This window comes from Leuciscus leuciscus (assembly GCF_965113295.1).
Source record: "Leuciscus leuciscus genome assembly, chromosome: 2".
NCBI classification, from domain to species: Eukaryota; Metazoa; Chordata; class Actinopteri; order Cypriniformes; family Leuciscidae; genus Leuciscus; species Leuciscus leuciscus.
Window position 1 is genome coordinate 27139163 of NC_138726.1, and position 23364 is coordinate 27162526.

A 23364-nucleotide genomic window follows, 5' to 3' on the forward strand; every position below is an offset into this window, starting at 1 on the left:
AAATATCAGCTCCATCTTCCCCTTTGAGCTCAAATACCTAAATGACATTTTAATAAGTGGTCAGCTGAGATAAAGGCCACTGAGGCAGTAATGACCGATAATCGCTGACCAGCGGCTGGACATTGTACACTGGGGTAAAGACCCGGGGTGGAGTCTGGGCCGCTGGCCAGAAGCCATCACACACACATGTGCACACAAAGACGTGCGTGCACAAGATGCTCATACACACACAGCAGGGGTTCCTCTGGCTTCAGCCAAGCAAAGATCTCTTTCATCCCGAGCATCAAAGCACCAGGCAAATACGGAGAGTATTAAATGTCCTTATGAGGAGTGACACACAGGGATGTAGCTTTCACTCTGACATTGAGTCCTCCGCTGCCATGACTGCCGTACACCATGACTAAATGGCTTATGTCCCAAACTTGTGGCCTCATATGATCCTAAACATTACAGCAGCAAAGAAACTGACAGCGTTCATTTCAGTGCAAGTCCTTATACATCACCAGGGGCCTCAGTGCCTTTTGTCATATCATGTTGCCAGCTAACAAAGTCACTAACTTAGCCGGGCCCTCTGAAAGAAACCTGATATGGCACATTGATATTAATTTCACGAAGTGAAACGGAAATATTGGTGCTCATAGACAACAAATTTATTATTTGTGATTTTTGAATTTGAAAACGCTGCTTTAAGCGGTAGATAAAACTGCAATTTTGAAGGGACTGTTGATGCAAAAATAAAAATTCTGTCATCACTGACACCTTGTGTCGTTCCAAAACTTTACGTCTTTCTGTCTTCTGTGGAACATTATAGTAGATATTTTAAAGAATGTTTCAACTGTTTTTTGCTCATACAATCGAAGTCAGTTGGGTCCAAAACAACACTTGCCGTTGAATATGACCCCATTGAATTTCATTATACTGTATGTAGAAATAAAAAAATATTTGTGTGTGTGTGTAAGCAAAAGAAAGTACACTCTTAAAAGTAAAGGTATTGGCATCTATGGTTATCTGAAGAACGTTTAACATCCACTGAACCTTGCACAAAAGGCGGAAAGGTTTTCAGATTCTTAAAATGTTCTTCACAGAAGAACAAAGAACAAAGAAGAAAAAATTAAACCTTTCACAGAAAGGTTCTTTGGGGAACCAAAAATGGTTCTTCTATGGAATCACTGTAAAAAACCTCCACTTTTTTATCCAAAAGTGTAAGTCACATTTTTTCTTTTGGTGGTGAACTATCCATAATGTTAGGCAGATATATATTTTTTTTTAAAGCACTGTGGCTGGCATCCGCTGCTCACAGGAATTTGTCTGAATAGTTGTCAATTCACCGTGTGCAGTGTTCTGTTACAAACTTCTACAGAGAGTCTTGCTGGGCTCTTGGTCTGACAGCAAATGAGAGAATCATCTGGGATGTGTTCTTTCTTGCTGAGCAACTCTCCCTCTCTCTCTGTCTGTCTTTCACTGCTTCACTGACTCTCGCTCCATGTCCCTCGTTAGCTCTAACACACTGTAACGAAACACAATTACTGTTAAGGGGGGAAGAAAAGGGGCCGTGACGGGCAAGATAAAGAAACTTGTGCTGGCAAGCCGCGCTGAAGAGGCATTAGTGAGCCAATGTTTCTGTCCCATTCAGCACGCCTTACACTCCGCCACACACTCCAAATCACACACATTTACTCACTTCTAACAGGCAAACGTGAGGCTGTATGCGTTTTGGACTGGTGAAATATTTCCATATATTTACATGCTGAATCAAAAATACCATTTGAGTAAAAGTGACACTCAAAAATAAATAGTATATATGTTTAGCTCTTAGAAAAATATGTATATAACGCATACATGCATACAATTTCTGTGAAATTGCCAGCATGGAGATTATTACTCTGGAAGACAAGAGTGTTTTTAACAAAAGTCACTTTTGCGTTCTTTAGCCCAGAAGCCCATTACGACTAGGGCCGCTTGTCAATCAGGCTATTGTCGGCGTGTGTAGAGCTGCAGACAATGGCTCTTTGTCTCTGCACCAGTGTAGACGGCCTGGCTTGGCCTCCGCCACTAGAAGTCCTTCTCTGTTTACTGAGAATAAATCAATCTTTTCAGCCCGGGTCTCCTTTGGTAAACCTCACACCACAGCCCAACAAGACTGCAACAGCAGATACGTGCGAGTACAAATGGGGCACTTTCAGACGCACCTGCGTTTGCTTTGATTTCATCATTATACCTGTGTCGCTCTGGACGGGAGTTTATTTTCTTTGATCCAGGCAGCTGCCAAAGACGCCTTTGTATTTGATATGAAATGACAACTGTGACTCTTTCTACCAAATGGCTTGATTCAAGACACTTCAAGAGGTTTGAAATGACAACATTTTATAACATATCACTGTGGCAGAAACAGTCCTGTTCTTTATCAAGGTTTAATAGATAAAAGTGTGTAGGTAGTGTCGATATCCTCTAGTGTGTGTGTGTGTGTGTGTGTGTGTTGAGAGCGCAGCGGTCAGAGATATGTTTCTGTGGCATTGTTCTTCCCCCACCCCCAATGCAGCCGAACTGTTTCAGCTGCAGGCACGAGGAGGCTTTTGTGCCTCTCCTACCTCTTGAGTTAACAGCCTGGGTCAAAGGTCAGAGCAGGACAAACGTCCTAAGGGAGAGGAGAGGAGATGAGATGAGAAGGAGTAAGAGGAGAAGAGATGAGCCAAGAGGAGAGGAGAAGAGATGCAAGGCGGCGTTATGGTTCTGGACTTTTTGAGTCCCCACCCTGCTCTGCTGGACATAAACAAATAAACATGCACTCACACCCACACTGAGCAAGACAAGAAAGAGAGAGAGGGAGGGAGAGAGAGAGAAAAGCCAGCTGTTGCCATTGCATCTCAGTGTGAGGCGAATGAAAGCTCATTAAACTTCAAAGATCAAATGAAAGCTTGTAGTGACAAGGCTCCTTTGTAAAGGAGATGCAATATGTCTCCTAAGAATGAGGATTTAGAGAGGAATCATACTTAAGACTCTAAAAATATTAGATCTAGCTAATTAGAATTTAAAATCTCCTTTAAGTTACTTTGGTGGAAAACACCTACATTTTTCCAAATGATTACATTAATCTCAGTGTACAGTGCAACTTGGTAATTGTATCAATTCTGAGATTATTATTATCACTTCAGCCCTATCAAAGTCAATATAAATACACATGAATAGTGCAAGTGAGAAGAAAACTAAACCTAGTCTAAGATATCACTCAGATTGTGTTTAAAAATATAATTTTGATCCCACTCCATATGTGTCTTTAACTACTGTGTACTAACATTTGAATTAATCATTTGATATAGTGTGCTTATTGTGTACATGTTTTACATTGTACTTATATTTAAAAAATACCTGCATGAAATTGCAGCTGTAATTAATTTCTGTATGACACTGTTGAACCTCACTTTACACAGTAACCCACCCTTAAGCCTAACCATACCACCAAATTTGACCCTAATCTTATCTTATCGTGTCCCACCTCAATTGCAGCAAGTGTTTTGCAATACAATATGAACACAATAAGTACATTGTACAATTAGGCTACTCTTTTTAATGCAAGTACATAGTGTAACACACCTAATGTAAAGTGGGACCAGACTTTTTTCCGCATTTGTCTTTCTACATCACCTGTATAATACACATTAAAGCAGCATTAGTATGATTTTGCCCGTGTAAGCCAAGAGAAACATATGCTTTAATCTGACAGGAGAAGGGTTTGGTCTACAAAAACACCTCCACTGCCCTCTTGTGGTTTCTCAAAATAAATAAAAGTTTGTACTAGAAAAAAATTAATAAAATCTGAACGCTTTTGTATTCCACATAATTCAGAGTGTAATAGAGGCCTAAGGTTAGATGCTGTAGAGTGGTGGATCCCATCACAAATAGAAAGGGACAATCTGGATAATCTAATGGACTGTAAGCCCCCAACAGAGACATGGTTCATTAGACTATTCAGAGATGGGATCGCTCCATTGCCCACGTAAGTAAATGGTTTGCAGTATACACAGGCTCTGCGCTGTTCCACATGCTGACCAGCTAATGGGGCAAAGAGATTCTGATAATGACCCCCTCTCAGGCAAAACACAGCCTGCAACATAACCACTCTTCATGGGAATGCTTTGGGGCTCAGAAATATACACTGTGCACTTCTTTTAGCCATGTTTTCACTTTAGGTGGGTGGGCTCAGAAAGCTGAGATCTGTTTCAGCAGAGATGGCGAATATGTGTTAAAAGTGTTTTAAAGATTTGAACTGGGAATCCAGTGTATTTACAGAAGCGATATTGTGAGTGTGAACTGCAGGAGTGAGCTAACTCTGACGCCATCAAGCTAACACTTTTTTTAACTGCCCATCCATTCGACATTGCATGCCATCTGGAAGAGTTCTGAAAGATTATAAGTAGTGGAAACTTACTGAAATGGCAGGTAGACTTGGTTTAAATTGCACCAAAAATAATACGTTCTTACTCACTGAGACACATGAGTGACTGGAACGAGCGAAATCTCTCTCTCCAGCTCAGTCTCCATATCATCTACGATGCTGCTGCACCTCTGGAGTGTGGGCCGAGACGGCACCTCAAAAATCCCAGGCTTTTTCACTAAAGACAGAAAACACACACATCAATTCAGACTAAGAGAGTCCTGTCTTTAATGGAAAACGCGTTACATCTAATTCCAATTTCAACTTGTTTTGTTACCCACCTGGAGGTGTAGAAAACTGGAAAGAGGACAGAGAGTTCCAGGATGGCACCCGTTCTGTGAGGAGAGAGATCAAGCTTGATGCTTTCACACAGCATATTTCAAATCGAACCATGTGTGTACATTTTATTTCACAGCAAATGATGCTGTGATAGACATGCATATTTAAAGAAACAAAATACCATATGGTTCATTTAAAGAGTCAATATTAGACATTTGTCTGTAAAAAAAGGAACAATTAAAAAAGGCAGGTAGAGGGAATAGTAGATAGCAAGTGAGTTCAGACAGGACAGACACTAACTGAAGCTCACGACATCTTCTGAGTGTGTTCGCCCCTTTTGTGAGAATGGAGAGGTGAAATAAAAGATATCAGAGGAGAGATGTGAAAGGTGAAAAAACAGAAAAGAGGTAGAAAAGGTCAACAGTATCTTAGTTTATTGTTGGTAATACCTGACTGTTGAATACTGCTCACTGAATCTTGTCCGCCATCCCTTCCATCATCTAAGGAATCATAGGTTATGGATGGTACGGTGGGAGAACTCAGCGCATCATCCCTGTCACTACTCTTAATTTTCCTCCTCTTCATCTGTCCGAAGTAAAAATCGACAAAAACTTTTCATCTTTTCTGGTAGCCTACTACAGTTTGAAACCACATTAAAATTATGTTGGTTTTTTCTTGTTTAAAATATAAAATAAAAGTTAAGATTTCTACATTTGTTTGCAAATTGTTATCCAGTCCATCTGTGCAAGCATCTTTAAGTAGGTACTGTAGGCCTACCTTTAATTTAGGGCTAGACCATGAGTTGTTGAGGTTCTTCTTCACAAATAACTTGTAGGTGGCAGAGTCAGGGTTCTCTAAGGCAAAACACCTCCAGGATGCCTTTATCATGAGAATAAAAGAAACAGGATAACTCTGGAAGGTCTGACTATCCTCGTGACTGACAACTGATAAGCAATATTACATTTATAGGCAACAGTAAGGCACACCTGTATCAGACATGCAGCTGCAGGAATTTGCCTGTTGAAGTGTTTTTGCCTCTGTTTCTGCTGTACCTTCAGAGCAAAACCGGAGCCTAGGATTCCCTGTGGGGAAATACAACCATTCTTCTCATACACTTGCCTGCTGTGCGAGGAACAATTGCTATGGCTATTAAATCTCTGTAACTTACAGCAGGGAGGGCAAAGAAGGAGATAGCAAAGACCGAGAAACATGATGCAATGGTCTTTCCTATCCAGGTCTGAGGGACCTTGTCTCCGTAGCCAATAGTGGTTACTGTCACCTGAGCATATGTACAGAAAAGACATTGACATGCAACACCCATTACTCAACTTGATCCAGTTCTTTGATGTATGCTTTCAATTATCCATTGTGTCAGTGAAAGGTATGGGTGGGGAGCTACCTACCACACCCCACCACAGAGCATCAGCATAGCTGCTAAACTCTGTGAAACCTCTGTCATCCACTGCATCCTTCTCTGCCAGATACACGAAGTAAGAAGAGAAGATGAGACCAAGGAATCCGATATATAGAGTTGTGATCAGTTCCTAGAAAGAGAAAACACTCAATAAAACTATTTTGCATACACATTCACATCTCATTATGAAGTGCTATCTCTGCTAATGCTGCAGTGTTTTCATTCTGAAATATTTATTAAAATAATAATGGCTCAAAAGAGCCATTTATTTTCAGAATCGTGCTTCACTGGTATACTTTTGATTCACTAAAAATGGCTCTGCATGTCCCTATAATTCTTCTTCTTTGGAACATCATTGACATTTTTTTTTTTTTTTTTTTTTTTTTTCTGTTGGAGTAAATGGAAATGCAAAAATAATATTTGCCTCTATAGAGTACCTATAGAGTACCTCTATAGAAATTTCATGCAGTAATTTTTACTTCCCCAGTACAAAACGTTCAATATGAAAAGTCATATGGTTCACCTGTCGATGTAGGAAGACCACTGATCCAAGCAGCCGCCACGTTCCTCCCTGTCGATCCACATGCAGCATTCGCAAGATTTGAAGGAAGCGGACTCCTCTGTAAACAACATCATGTCATGACTTCAATACAGTACATCTAAGCCCACTTAATCCTGTACCACAAGGGACAAAGAGACTTCAGTGACTTATATATTAAAACATTAACCTTACCTTACAGCAGAGGTGGCAAAAACCTGACCTTTAGAACCAACTACCAATACAATAATGGAGGCCACCACCACAATCAGGTCTAGAACGAGAAAAACATGCAAACATGTCAATAGCAACAACAGAATCAAGTTTAAAACAACACTGCTTTTATGAATGCACCAGAAAATACAAAATAGGGCGTTTTGAAAATTCATTCACACACTCACCAATAACAGAGATGGGCTTTCGGGCAAAGCGAAGCCTGCCCAGAATTCCCACATATTTACTCCGGCATCCTGCTGACCAAAGACGTACCACATACTCCACACCAAAGAACACTACCAGCACAAATTCCTGGCGAATGAAAGAGACAGACACACTGTGCTTACACAAAAGAGCACTAAAAGCATATCATAGTGATATTATGTGCTCATGACAATGAGAAATGATTTAGCTGAAACATAATGTGAGATTTACTAGAACATAACAATGTAAGTATAAAGAGCTAATTGATTCGACTGAGACATACCGTAAAATTCTGTGCTATAATACAACTCTGTAAGTATAGAGAAGTAATTTATTTGAGCAATGAGATGTCTGCTTTGAGAATGGGTTTAACAATAAAGCTTTATTGTGTGGAAAATGAGAATGGCTGTCATTGTGGAGCTCCTTGGCTAGATATTCCTCATGAGCAATATATTGCCTTTTAAAATATTTATGAGGTATGTCTTGAACAAAATCCTCCACTGTTCTCTGTGCACCTATTGCAACTTGATGCTGCAATCCCATGACCGAGATATACAATGACAGCTCTATGGACAAAGAATCCATTGAATTCACCATATTTGTAATATGCATGGGACAAAATATTATAAATATTTGGTCATGCATCATTTGGAATGTAGTTTGCAATGCATAAAGCACAGTAATAATATACATGGGATGCATGCAACAGATGCATATTAAGAATTCACAGCCCTGACACAGGGTTGTGTGAAAACACACACGGGTGGTTCATGGTCATGGCCAACAACAGCAGTTGCCCTTGTCTCCTTCTTAAAGAAGAGAAAACAAAAGAAGGCTGAGAGTCCGCTGAGCGCAGGCTCTTTGAGAGCTGTGAGGAACCAGACATGTATGAGTTATGAGGCTGGCCGTGAAGCCCTCTGTCACATAAGCAGTCTGGAGAGCTGGATCAAGGTCTGAGAAGAGGCTAAGAAGGAGCTTGGTCAGCTGCCTGGGGACGGATCCTGGCACAGAGCCGGCCAGTTCGCTTGCCTAGCCTGTCTAAAGCGCCTCCAAAATGAAATGAAATTACAGGCACTGCCCTATCCTGTGGGAACAGACAGAACATGAGAGGTGGAAAAAGTGAGTCGAACCAGCAGAGGTCACAGAACAGGAAAGAGGCTGCAAGCAACTAGACTGAAAGTAGGCCAACTCAGTGTCTACAATGTCAAATGCAATTGAACATTTTTTTGGGGGGGGGAATTTTTTAGAAACAATAATCAGCTATAATACATGGCCTTAGAAAATCCTGTTTTCTTTGTTCATGCTTTTCTGTTGCCATGGCTTTTGATTTGCCCTCATGTGTCTCACCTGTGTCTTGTTAATTATCTTGTTGAGTCCTATAGTTTTCCCAGTGTATATATAGCTCTGTTTTTGTTTTAGGGTATTTTTACACAACAACGATAATTAAAACGGATACGTTTTTCCTTTGAGTTTTCCGCGTACAGACGACACCATTGTCAAAACGATCCCCATTACCACGGATCCGCGAAAACGACTAAATTGCTGTATTCTGCTGCCAAGCCATTAGATGACGATGAAACATTATAGATTGAACACGCATGTGCATGACATCATAGTTTTCAGAGATTCATGTTTTTTTCAAAACAGAGACCGTTTTCAAAAACGTGCACTTTGAAACCCGTTTTCAAAAGTTTGCCTTTTCAAGCACCCAAAACGACGTTGTTGAGTAAATGAACGCCCAAAACACATAAATACTTTTACGTTTTAGTTGAAAGCGGTGTCACGTAAACACACAGCCCCTTAGTCTTTGTCAGATCTCATCCATGTTAAAGTGGTTGTTTCCTGTGTTTTGTTTCATGTATTCTTGGAGATGTGTTAGTTTGAGTTTGTTTGATTAAAGAACCGCATGCGATTAGATCCTGCCTTTATTTTTTGTATTTATTTCAACCCATTGCTGACGCTATGTACTTAAAGGACAAGTTCGGTATTTTACACTTAAAGACCTGTTTTCAGATCGTTTCTGATGAAATACAATGGTTAAGATTGAAATTTAGACAAATGCTGCTGGCCCGAGAATTTTCGGTTTCTGTGGGAGCACCCCCCCCACCTCCACAATGGTTGCATAGATGCACTAGAATAATCCTTCCTAAAACGCATTAAACTTTCGTTTACAAAGACGTGAAACTCACCGAGTGGTCAGGGGTGTTCACTGATATGCTCACTGATGTGTTCACTGCAAAAGATGCTTTCCAACAGGTTTTATCGTAGTTTTTCATCCAATACAAGTCAATGGAGTTGGACAAAAACTACGATAAAACCTGTTGGAAAGCATCTTTTGCAGCGATTTTTGTGTGAGCATATCAGTGAACACCCCTGACCACTCGGTGAGTTTCACGTCTTTGTAAACGAAAGTTGAATGCGTTTTAGGAAGGATTATTCCAGTGCACCTATGCAACCATTGTGGAGGTGGGGGGGGTGCTACCACAGAAACCGAAAATTCTCGGGCCAGCAGCATTTGTCCAAATTTCAATCTTAACCATTGTATTTCATCAGAAACGATCTGAAAACAGGGCTTTAAGTGTAAAATACCGAACTTGTCCTTTAACAATTTGATACAATATTAGCATATTGTATCAAATGGTTAATAATTTGATGCAATATACTAACCCCTAATCTTAACCCTACCCTTATACTATTTAGAATGTTTTAAAAATAGTAAAAATAAAATGTTTTTGTATTACTCTAACTATATGTCAGATTAGCAAGGCCCATTTTGTTGTCTCCATGCTCTGGGTTTCTCTGTGCTATCTAATTAAATCTAGGCTTGCTATCACACTGACCAGCTGGCATATGAAAGGTCTGGGTGGACGGCCAGTGGGCGACAGAGGCCATGGGATCAGTTTAGGGGAGGGGTGGTATAGGGTGAGAGGAAACAGGACCCCAGATGCAAGGGCCTCTCTCAGTTACCATGGCAATCAGATATCCCATCCAAAACGCAGCTGGAATGCGGTCGCCATGGGTGAGCAGAGGAAGGGTTCACTGTAATAACAGCAAGGGCCAGCTGACCCTTGTCCTCAATCTTATAAGATTACATTAAATATTAAAAATGGACTTACTATGAAGCACGTGATTTGGCATTGAGTGACTTTTTCTACTCCAGCCTTTTGTGCTCTAGCCAAAGCAAACACTTGAAGTCTGATAATAAATAATAGTATTAACTAACCCCTCTTGAAAAGAAAGACACAAAGCAAATATATTATTGGTGTGACAGAGGGAATTTGAAAGGAACTAATGTGTTCTTAAAGGGATAGTTTTTGTGCTAACATTTTGGGAACATTATTAAAGACCAGGGGCCAGATTAAAAAAAATCTTCTTAAAAAAGAAGTTAAAGGGCTATTTCACCAAAATGTTTTAATTATTTCATTAATAACTCACCCTCATATTGTTTCAAACCTGTATGAAAAAAATACTATGGAAGTCAATGGGCCCCGTCGACCGTCTGGTTACCAACATTCTTTAAAATGCCTTCTTTTGTGTTTAACAGAAGAAAGAAACTCGTTTGGAATGACATGAGGGTGAGTAAATGATGACGGAATTTTCATTTTTGGGTGAACTATTTAACTCTTCTGACCGAAACGTTACGCATTAAAACATTTGTTTGAAAAGGTACGCAGTTTTATCTGTTATCTCAGGCCTTTACATCCTATCACACACAACAGAAAGGCATTAGCTACTGTTCTGGGGGAGGGTAACTGACTAGATGCAGTGTCTTATCAGTGCAAATGAGATAAAGGTGATTTGTCCAAACACTCTGAGCACCACAACGTTAGAAATGAACATTTAATACTTTGTGGGTTCACCTCATAACAGTGAATATCCCTTCACGCAAATAATCACAAAAATTTGCTTTTAGACAGCTAAAATGCACTGGATATTTTTTCTATTAGATGCTCGAATCACAAAAAGCCTAAAAGCGGTTTTGACCCAGGGTTAAAACATTACAGCAAATTGTTAAAATACAGCAATAAATGCTCATTACACATTCATGGTGCTTTCAAATAGAAAAAAATTCATCATTATAGAGGCTTTTGTTCGTTTTCAGTTTTATTAGCCATTCATGGTGGGCCTTGGTTAACACTGACAAAGAGAGAGACATCTGTGTTCTGTCTAATTAGGGGAGGGTAATATCTGTAACTGATAATTGCCTGGAGAAGGAGTTAGCACCCCGTGGCAGGACTACTGTCCTCGCAACACCTAGAGACTGAGCTTGAGGATGTGTTAGCACACTTAGCATATGGAGGAAGTTTGGTGACAGCTATGACACTTTTTGGGGGACAGGGAAGCATGTGAGATCACAATCCTCGGGTGAGGGATTTCTCAGTGCGTGTGGTGTCGGGTCAGTCTAGTGTCCTGTGTGACTTCCAGCACCCGTGTGTGGCGTAACGTCCTGTGTGACTTCTGTCGCCTACCACTGTTGAGCATGTAATGATCAACCTCTGAGGCTTCAGAAGTGTGACACACACAATAGTTTTTTTTCCCTCACAGAATAGGATCAGTTAATAAGTGTCAGCAGCATGTGTGTGGCTGTAAGTGGTGCTAATGTGCAGTAGCTCTCCTTGCTCACAGTCAAACAATGTCATGCTAATATAGATTAACAGGGCCTATCAAGACTTTTAGTGGCTGACACTGGAAAAAGTGTTGAACAATGATCTAAGTTAATGATTAATTTACACTTAGTAAGATTTGCCTGATAAGCTTTTGTTTCATTTACATAAGCACTTACTCAAAGTAAAAAAAAAAAAGAAGAAGATAATTTGGGGATCTTAACCATGATATCCTACCTCTGCTATAACAGTAGAAAGGAGGTAAATTATGGGTTTTATCTATTGATTTGTTCAAAAATACATTAAAAATGAAATGTGTATTTATTTATTTATTTCTGAATTCAAATTGATTTTAATGTTTATTTTGGGGCATGGACTGTTCTGATGTCATAATAAAGGAAAAAAAAATAATAATTGAAAAGAAAACCATATTTTGGTATATTCTTTAATTATTATTTTATAGATTTTTTTCCCAACAAAATGCTCCACTGCTAATTAATATACAAAACCTCTTTGTCTGCTAAATCAAAGTCATGGTTCAACCAACAGAAAATTATATCAAAGAGAGGACCTAATCAATAAATCGGTTAAAATATCAGATGAAATTTACAATGAAAAAATATATTTAAAAGAATAAATAATAATTAGATAACACGTTAGAACACTGTTCCGTCTTTAATGAATAACTACACAGGAACAAATGAGGAACGCAATATTAACATTCTAATAGTAACAATAAACTATGATTAATAATAATAATATTGCTCAGTTGAATGCAGTAGTTCACTATTAACTAATCAATAATAACTACTATTATTTCATATCTCAAAGATAACTATACAGGTTCATAATTAATGTGAATAATGCATAATGTATAATTAATTCTAAAGTGAAGATCATGGTAACCCACTAGTTATGACTCAAGTATTACCAAATCCTTCAGAAGGAATTACAAATTACTAATACTAATACTAATATACTGACGGAAGTCATTGTAAGCATTTGAGGTTTTTGTAACGTTTTGGATAGTAACTGCTTCTAAAGTTTTTACTTCAGAATTAATTATACATTATGCATAATTCACATTAATTATGAATCTGTATTCTTAGTCCTCTGGGAGGTATGAAAAAAAAGTAGTTATTGATTAGCTAATAGTGAACTACCTCATTCAACTGAGCGCTACTTACTAACTATTTATCAGTGTTTCTTGTATAGTAGTTACTAGAATGTTAATATTGCATTATTCATTTGTCCCTGTGTAGTTATTAATTAATGATGACCAATAATTATATGGTAACACCATATGAAATTCACCACATGAATACAAAGACTATATGTGACCCTGGATCACAAAACCAGTCTTATGGGTAATTTTTTTTTTATTGAGATTTATACATCATCTGAATGCTGAATACATAATATTTCCATTGATGTATGGTTTGTTAGGATAGGACAATATTTGACCGAGATACAACTATTTGAAAATCTGGAATCTGAGGGTACAGAAAAATCTAAATATTGAGAAAATCGCCTTTAAAGTTGTCCATTTCTATTGGCGATAGTGCTGCATCCATTCACAAAAATAAATGTTTTGTATATTTAAGGTGGGAAATTTACAAAATATCTTCATGGAACATGATCTTTACTTAATATCCTAATGATTTTTGGCATAAAAGAAAAATCTATAATTTTGACCCATACAATGTTTTGTTGGCTATTCATGGATTTCATCAGGTCCCTTTCCACAGGTGTATTAATCAAGCACAATGCAGTCTGCATTCATAATTTAGGTGCTTGATTTTATACACCTGTGGAAAGGGACCGGATGAAACCCATGAATTGCCACAAATTAACTAATTCAGTGTATCCGTGCTACATAAGACTGGTTTTGTGATCCAGGGTCACATATCACAAAGACTTGGCACATAAGTTTTAAACAATTTTTTTTAATTTTTTTTTTTTATCATGGACACTCTCTTATATGTTTGTGAACATCTTATGTGCTGTAAAGAATCATACATTTTGATCATGGCTTAGCGAGCAGTTTGACTGTCTTGAAAAGCCGTAGAAAGGGGCAAGTCTGCTTTTGTTTGCCTCAACAGCTGTGAGACGCAATGTAGAGGGCCGTGCCTCATTAAAATAGAGTGTGAACGAGGGGGGTAGGGATGACATGGTGATTGAGTCTAAATGAAGGTTTCAGCCCTTAAAACAAGTGTTCTACTTCCTGTGAGAACATCCTGCTCCCTCAAGTGACTGTATCTACCCATGCTAAAAGTATGCTATTTGATTTTGGATGATTGCTTTTTAACACACAACAGACAACACCTGTTGTAAGCTTAGTTAAACTCAGGGCTGCAGTAGCCGGATAGCTAATCCGAAAGGGCCTTTTCTGCATCAAACCCTAGACTCTGCAGAATTAACTTGTGATGCGAGGCATCAGCTAATGAACATGAAGCATAGATTTAATCCCATTAGCCGGTGGTCGGATTGACCTCTGACATGCAGTCACTGGGTTATAATCTCTGTCCCTCCCTTTCTCCTTTTTCTGCCGTCCTCAGACAATTGATTCTCTTTTGTCTCTGTTCCTCGACCTGTAAATAGGCAGCCTAAGCTTGCAAACAGGCATATTGCATGGAACATTGGCTAATATGCACATATGGCATTGAGGCTCTGGACACAAATGCTAGCTATTGTTTTTGAGGATGGTATTGATGGTATTGATGGTCTGTTCTAGTAACTACTATATTTAGCATAGCCTCTGTCAGGAGAAAATGCTTCGGTAAGCACATTAATTACTCGACAGACTGTGATCTGAATATTGATCAAAACAAAGTCTCAGATGCGCTAACAAGGCCTGAAGCAATTAATGCTTAGCAGAAACACTGCTATGGATTATTGAACAAAGTAAACAGAATGATTTATGAATGCCAGCTCAAGCTGCCATTCTAGACAACAGAACACCTTCATTTTCTGTGAATTGAGCTGCCTGTGTGATATAGACTTTGCAGTGTCTGTTTTCTGAGAGGGTTATCAGGCCTTGAATTCATTAAGCCTTAAGGCAGTGTTAGTTCTTAAAGCAAGGAGGAGGGCTGCCCAAGAAAATCTCACTCACTTTTGCACATTTAAATCTGCTACGCATTTCACCTCCCTTTTCTTGTTGGATTGGCCAGTTTTGAATGGCAAAGAGCAAGATTATCAGTGAATAGCAACTCATCCGTAAAACATATGACTTCAGAAGACCTGGAATAGGGCACACGGATAGTTTACTGTGCTTTTTGGAGCTTGACAATCTTTTCATCCCTCATTCTTGTGTTCCACAGATGAAAAAGGTGAGTAAATTATGACAGTTAAAATTTCTTAAAGAGAGTTCTTATATATATATATATATATATATATATATATATATATATATATATATATATAGCAATAAAGGCATTAACCACAGCTAAAATTATTGGCTCCATTGCATACATTTTTTTTTTTTTTTTGTCTCTGAGTCACGTTGAAAAAAGAACCAGCTAAATAAATAAACATCAATAATGTGAGTGTTTCTTTTTTTCTACATTAGATGGGGGCAAAAAATGTAAAGCCACAGCATCAAATGGAACATGCAAAATGATGAACTGCTGCCCTCTGCTGGATAAAACCAAGGGCAGAGAACTATGGAGAACAAGCTAAACAATGAGCTACACCAAGAGGCTGTGTTAAATTTGAAAATAAAATCTATATCATCTTCAAAAACAATAGCTATCGTTTGTGTCAAAGGTCCAGAGCCTCAATGACATATGTCCGGTCAAAGTTGGCAATATGTCCCCATGCAATATGCCTGTTTGCTACTTATGCTGCGTGTTTACAGGTCAGAAAACAGACATTTGAATCAATTGTCCAAGGCCATGTATTATAAACCTTAAAAAGCAGCACAATAATTTAGTTTCATATAAATAAAATATTTAACACACTGTAAGTCTAAAGCAGTGAGACTCACCACCCAGAATAGTGTTTTGTTAGCCAGTGTTTGATACTCATCAATGGTGGACAGCACACTGAGGATCAGGCAAGAAAGCACAATGAGGAATCTGTAGGGGGAAAGGAAAAAATGTCAATATGGCATTGTAACATTTAAATACTAAAATGTGTGTGTGTGTGTGTGGTCCTGGTAAACCCTATGTTATGGGGACAAAATGCCCCCACAAAGATGTCAATATCCAAAATCTTTGTCTTCATGGGGATATTTTTGGTCCCCATGAGGAAATCAGCTTATAAATCATACTGATGATAGTGAGATTTTTTTTTTTAAATGTAAAAAAAAAAATCTGTGATGGGTAGGTTTATGGTTAGGGGATTGAATATACAGTATGTACAGTATAGACATAATTGTATCTAAGTCCCAATAAAACATTGAAACCTGGAAACGTGTGTGTGTGTGTGTGTGTGTGTGTGTGAGAGAGAGAGAGAGAGTGTGTGTGTGTGTTTAAATAGATACTTTCTTCATCCATCTTTAGTTTAGGGTGCAAAGCGCAACTAAATTCTTAACTAATTAACAACTTTTGCCTAAATAAACTTCTAATTACTGCTTTGGTAGTTAGTAAGTTGTTAAGTTCATGAATGGGGTGTAGATTAAGGGTTGTAGAATATGGTCATGCAGAATAAGGCATAAATATGTGCTCTATAAGTAATAAACAGCCAATATCCTAGTAATTTGCTTTTTAATAAGCAACTCAGTTTAGGAAATGTATCTTTACCCGTATTCACAGCCTATAATAGTTTGTTCAAAGAAATCAGAACATGCCAAAAATATTTTCTATAAAGGGTTCAGTTTCTAACCCCTTGCCGAATCTACAGTTATACAGTAATACTGTAGATTAAACACATCACAGCACGGTCATCATGTGTACTCTCAGTCTAAACAAACAAAGTTGTAACTTCTGAGACAAAAAGAAAAGTTATTTTGGAGAGAAAAGAGTTTGTTCACAGACAACTATGCAAATATATTCTCATGTGCTTTAGTTATTAATTTAGTAATAATCATAATTGCCAACATAAAGTAATCATAATTTCCAACAGCATATGAAGGAGAAGACAAAAACAGTTTTTTGGAACATCAGGTGTGAAAGTCATCTATTGATTTAATTAGGAATACATTTAATCTTGTAATTAAAAATGTGTTTTAATCTTCTCTGAAATGCACATCGCTAATATTCAGCAACAGCTATTTCTCCATGTTTGTTTTTGGCAGTGATGCTTAACCCATTACAACTGCTCTATCAGCTCAATAATTCATCAGTCTGACTGCATTAACAATAAAAATGAAACACCAAGAGGTATGAAACCCAGCTGCCAGACAAACAGTGCCCAGCTGTTGCCTGTCATCACAAATTCAGAGGGAGGGACCAGAGATGTGAGTAAACATACACACATAACCGATGGCTGCCTGACAAATATCTATCTTATTATGTAATTATTACTGCTGAATGACCTTGAACCTGCCACAAGCAGTCTGTGAGAGAAGTTACATGTCAATAAACATGCCACAGGCTACCGTACAATGCAACAAGAAATTGATCTGCCAATCCGCAGCGGATAATAAACACAGCACAGCTCACAGCAATTAGAGATAAAATAAACAGAAAATAATCAGGGCAATGAGAAATCGTATTTTGAGAACTGGAGCTAAACAGAATCAAATTTGCATGAGGCAATTTTAATATTCATACCTGCAGATACCACTGAAATTAATCATATTTAAGTAGTTTTGATAAATTATATTTGGAATCCCTATAAATATTTGCCTGTTCACTGGTGTCTCTGGTATGTAGCTGTAGTAGTGTTTTGCAAACTAGTATTTATCAGCATTGTGCAGCATTCAGAATCAAATTCAGAATGCCTTTTAAATTCCAATTCAGTTCCAATATCATTTGAAGTAGCAAACAGGATGCAGAATTGCAATCCAAATTAGAGTGTAAGGAAGTTGAGTTAAATTGAACACGTATATATTGGGCAGATAGATAAGTGACTTATAATGCATTCAAGGGATATCAAACCCATCTTTTAAACCCGTGACCGTGCTCTGCTGTTTCAGCTACAGGAATTCTTGAAGTGAAATTCAAAGAAATAACCGTCATTTTGAACCAGAAAATGTACGTTTGTCAAGTCATTTTTGGCTTGATAAAGCCTTGTTTTAAAGTTTTGAATTGTTCAAGCCTTGAAGTTTGCCAGTTTGAAACAAATAGATAGATAGATAGATAGATAGATAGATAGATAGATAGATAGATAGATAGATAGATAGATAGATAGATAGATAGATAGATAGATAGATAGATAGATAGATAGATAGATAGATAGATAGACATTTCATTCACATACAATGCTGGGCAGAAAACAATAAAAATGTATGGAGAACAAATACTAGTTTTTCCAACAGCATGTGCACACGTTCACAAACAAGGTTCACACTTTGACGATAAGTGCCTTTCATTCCCCCATGGCTTTGCAGTCTTTGAAGCAGTGATAAGCATGTGCACATTCTTGGCTAACATACCCTGCCTCCTACACACACGCTTCCATAACGCTTCTGTATTCAGGCGAGACTCCTCAATTTCCTGCTGCAGATGACAGTGTGGTCAAGTGGTCGACTAGTGCTCAAGACCATACGCTAGCAAGGCAACAGGTGAGGATGAATTATGCACTGAGGAGCCCAGAGAGTCCAGTTGTGCCCTTAAGCGAGGCAATTAACCTCAATTTGCTCCATAGGGACCATCACAATATTAGTACACCGTAAATCACTTTGAATAAAGCGCATATGCTACATGACAAGCCACCAGTTAATTACATACTAACCTCCAACCCTCAGCCTCATGCTCATCATTCTTACAAACACATTAAACCAAAGTATAATTTAAATGCTCCCTGATCTTTTACAGTTTTTGTACAGTGATGCAGCATCTGACACCCTCTCACTCAGATTCCCATGTTCTCTTGGCATCTCTGCCCAACACCACTGAGTCACAGGGTTACCAAACCCACAGGGCCCCTGCTGAACACAGTCACCTCTACAGCCAAGTTTAGCTGCCCGCTATCACCTCCTCTCCTGCTAGAGATATAGTCCATGAAAGGTCCCAATGAGTTGAGTCATTTTGACAATTACAAAACAGCCACATTCTGCTGCAAAGCATCCTTTTTCTTCATTACACTGTAATAAGGATTCTTAGATCAGTTAATACTAGACAAAGCCTTACAGCCAAAGATTTATTTACTTGATTTTGAGTTTTTTATATGATTAACTAGGCTACTATAACACAATTATAGCAGTTTACAGAAGCTCAACTAATGCATCTCAAAGCTGCTTTTATAATACAACATAATTTGATTGTTTTTTATTTTATGGACTTTTAGCTTGTACTTTTTATTTTATTTTATTTTTTAAGTGTAGTACATAAAGCAAAGCTTGGAGAGAGAATTGTCTCGAATCTCAGACTTGTCTCGAATAAACCAAACCAACAAGAATTGTAAGTTAGGTAGATTAATGCATTTTTTTTAAAGTTTAAATAAAATGGTTTAGTTCCATTTGCCCTCTTCACTCTGTCACAGTTTAAGTCCAATAATGAAGAGGAAGTTACAAATAACGACTGACTTTATTAAACATAAGCCAACAACTATAGAAACAGTGTGCCATGCACAAACAATACCGGACCAAGAATGAGTGAAGGTGAGGAACTTTAATACTCATGGTGATGAACTAAATAATGAACAGCTGTGATGGTTAAATGAATATCCATTGGAATACTCATAGGTGATTAAACCGACTGATAGAAAACAAAACCAAAACTAAGCATAACTGTGACAATAACATGCACTATAGGGCATGATTAATTAATATGGTTGCATTGTTTGACCACTTGCCATTTGTTGTCTTCTTATTCAAAGCAACTTACATTGAATTTAAAGCACACCTTTTGTGTCAATAATGTGTGCGTTCCAAGGATCACGCTCTACTGTTTGAAGTACAGGAACTTGCTGTGTTTCATGTACCAAGTGGTGGAGGTCATCGTGTGAGTGTTTATCACCTCACCAGTATTCATGTATAATGAGTAGGCTACTCATGTGATGTCATCTCTTTAGTTCAGAACAAGCACATTGCTCTCTGAGACAAATGTTGAAAATCCTAAAATATTCTTCTGTAAAATGATGGCAGTGTAAGAAGATTTGACGCACAGTCCTGCAGAGTGGCTTCTCCTACGACACCGTCAAATCAAAAACCAAAATGAGTGCAGAACCTGATGGCGCAATAACTGAGACAACAACAAACCACCACTTGCTCCACACACTTCGTCTTTGTTTTTTTGTTGTTTTCTCAATACAAGCCATGATCCAAATTAAAGCTAGTGATTGTTTTTGTTTGCTAGCCACCATTTCTATCCCGCATGTAAAAGCAGCTCACAGTCAACGAACGCGTCACGGATTGATGTTGTAAAACTCCGGACGAGTCTTCTTATGTCTTCTTCCATTTTGTATGTGTCTTGACTGCTGTACAGTCTGACATGAATGACAACTGAGATCCTATTGTGTGACATGGCTTACAGCGGGGATAACGTTTGTACAGTCTGACAAGCAACAGTCTTAAAGCACTATAATAAATCGTACAGTGTGTACCCGGCTTAAGGCATGCACTCATTTATGGACATTCCTCATAGATGTAGCACATAATCCTGAAACAAATGTAAAACCATGTAAATAAAGGGAAATATTTACATAGACCCATCAATAACTTATCATCTACTTTAATATTTATGAATTTGATATTAATTCAAGCAATTTTACATTTACTAACAATAATGTAGACAATTAAGTAGATTCATCCCAAAGTCAAAAAAGCGTTGGCAGTTTTTTTGGTATTACGAACACCTTTTTTTAAATACAGGGTATCATTCTCTTTCTTTAGTTTTGACTTAATACACCAGGAGATTAATATTTAAAACCTTAAAGGGGTGGTTGATTATGATTTCACTTTTCTAACTTTAGTTAGTGTGTAATGTTGCTGTTTGAGCATAAACAACATCTGCAAAGTTATGATGCTCAAAGTTCAAAGCAAAGGGAGATATTTTCTTTTAAAGAAATTGTTTCTCCCGGGTTAGTGGCATCACTAACCCTAAAACCCTAACTAACCCTAACCCTGCTCACCCTCAAAAAGTGTCAATTTTAACATAAAAATATCTGTGGGTTATTTTGAGCTAAAACTTCACTCTAGGGACATCAGAGACTTATTTTTTACATCTTGTGAAAAGGGCATTATAGCCTACCACCCCTTTAATAGAAAAAAAACATATATCATTGAGTTTTATGTTGAAAATAAATGCAATAAACTGCAGTGCAATGAATTCATTTTGGAATATATTAATAAAATGTAGTATTCGTATACTGAAGTGCTGCACTAAAGGGATTGTTTCATGCAAAAAGTGGGGGGAAAAACTGTAACATTTACTTGAAGAAGTGCCTCTTGCAACAGTAAAATAATTTTAAACATAAATAGGCGTATTTCTTCATCTAAAAATATGGCATGACGTTGTAGACTATTTCTCATTCTCTGTAACAATCAGATACTCACAATAAAATACAATAAAATACTCAAAACAATAAAATACTCACACTGTAAAATGATACACAAAGCATTTCCAACCCGATGGTCTCTCCAAGAAATTATATACACGTCCTTGAAAGAAGGACCTAGAGAGTGTGGGACGGGTCGCGCTGTACACGGACATGCGGGGATGGAGGTGAGATGCCTGGCGCTGAGTGATCACTGAGGTCTTGCCGAACCGCACACTGTCATTTCGCATGTGCGGACTTTCGTTCATCTCCAGTTCTGCAGGTCCAATAGTCCATGAACGCTCTGACGCTGTACTGTGAGGTGGAGAGGTCATGCTGCTACTGAGTAGAGACTTTCACGCCTGATCTCTGCACCCAATTTAAAACTATATCAACTTTTGGTGTGACGGCAACAGTGACAGAAGACTTGGTCCAGGTTGTCTTTATTCCTTGCTTCTCTTGCGCTCAAAAAATGTAGAAAGCACTTTTTGCATCGCTTCATTCGTGTTTCATGGTGAACAGCAGCATAACGACTGAAGCAGCCCATCAGCAGCAGCACTTGACTGTGTCTACCACATAAATACTCATAACTCAACAGTGAGTGACGTGCCAGGAAGTCCATGCCATCGCCAACAAAGGTAAATTAGGGATTACGCTCAATATCAATATCGTGTGAAGTATTCTAGTACGTTTCTGTAGACTGAATTCAGTGCAATAAAAATATTATTCTAATATTAATCTTAAATATTAATATTAGGCTATAATATGAAAATATAATATTACAATACGAATATTAATAAGTCGTCTATAATGAAGGGTTGTAATCTAGATTATAGATGGTGTGGGTTGCCCCCTCATGGGCAGCGCCATGTTGACATCACATGATCAGCTGTGTCATGCAATTAAATAATAAGTTAATAATAAAAATGTGTTCACTTATAAAACTTTTTCCCTCTCATCTCTCACACTCTACAGATAAACCCACATACCATCTTTAACTAATAAAAGCACAACACATCAACATTTTTTACATGAATCTAACAATTTGTTTTGTGGATGTGTACTACGAGATGGAGAAAGACATGGACAAAAAGTAGAAAAAAGATAGACCGCTTTGGTGTGAAATGACAGCAGATAGTCGCAAATATTATACATTCATACAGATGTCAGTAAAGTCAAAACTCTTGGAATTATTGGAATGATTGAGAGCCAGATGAACATTTAAAAAACTTTAGTGAGTAAAAAAAAAAAAAAAAGTTAGGAGGCATGTATGTTTAGACAAAGGTGAAGGTGCAGTTTCATTCAGCATGACCTTGAATTGCTACCTCACCCTTGAGATGTCAGGAAGGTATTGATTTACTGAGACGCAGGTTTCAAATACTGTCACATGCAAGTGAAGTGATGACAGATACTGTTGTCAAGTAGATATTAAGATAGGCCAGAGAGAGATGAAGGCAGAGATCATCTGAATATAGCTTATCCTCAAATACTTTCAGTACTGCAGTAGTGCAGAAAATGACCAGACTTGCTATAAGGTTTTTGTTTAAAAGGCTGTTGTGTCAACCTCACAAATCAACTTTTTATTATTATTATTTTTTAATTTTTTTACTGGCATGTCTCTTAAGTGTTGAGGACTAGTAGATCTTTGAGCCTACATTCAATACGAGTAAAACTGTTAAAATCAGATAATCTAAGACTTTTACTCAAGTTGAATAGGAATTGGTTACTTGTAACTCGTAGTGGAGTCATTTTTGCTGTAAGGTATCTGTACTTTCGCACTTAGCGTTAGTTCACCCAAACATGAAAATTATGTCACCCAATTACTCACCCATGTTGTTCCAACCCCGTAATTTTTATTTCTTTATTTTATTTTACCTTTATTTATCCAGGTAAACTGTTTGAGAACCACTTCTCATTTACAAACATGACCTGGCCAAGAGGCTAGGAATAAATAGAAACATACTGTACAACTATACGTAGTCATTCACATGACACATAGAACAAGCAATTAAATAATTTTAAAAAAAGGTTTACTTGTGTGATAGGTGTTATGAGTGGCATGAAGAAGAGATGACAGATAGAGAGGTGTCTTGGC

At 37.9% G+C, this 23364-nt stretch overlaps 1 protein-coding gene across 1 annotated transcript in view; it reads right to left on the reverse strand.

The window, feature by feature from the left end:
* kcnq1.1 (potassium voltage-gated channel, KQT-like subfamily, member 1.1) overlaps positions 1-21845 on the reverse strand; it is a 40108-nt gene extending 18263 nt beyond the window's left edge. Inside the window, exons 1-12 of the mRNA XM_082158082.1 lie at positions 21330-21845; positions 15673-15763; positions 7065-7191; positions 6859-6937; positions 6649-6745; positions 6115-6255; positions 5880-5990; positions 5698-5793; positions 5489-5590; positions 5161-5296; positions 4714-4767; positions 4484-4610 (exon numbers count right to left, since the gene is read on the reverse strand). Of these exons, the coding sequence (XP_082014208.1) occupies positions 4484-4610; positions 4714-4767; positions 5161-5296; positions 5489-5590; positions 5698-5793; positions 5880-5990; positions 6115-6255; positions 6649-6745; positions 6859-6937; positions 7065-7191; positions 15673-15763; positions 21330-21604 (1436 nt within the window). The 5' untranslated portion in view covers positions 21605-21845. The remainder of the gene's footprint in view (positions 1-4483; positions 4611-4713; positions 4768-5160; positions 5297-5488; positions 5591-5697; positions 5794-5879; positions 5991-6114; positions 6256-6648; positions 6746-6858; positions 6938-7064; positions 7192-15672; positions 15764-21329) is intronic.
* Between the last annotated feature and the right edge of the window lie 1519 nt (positions 21846-23364).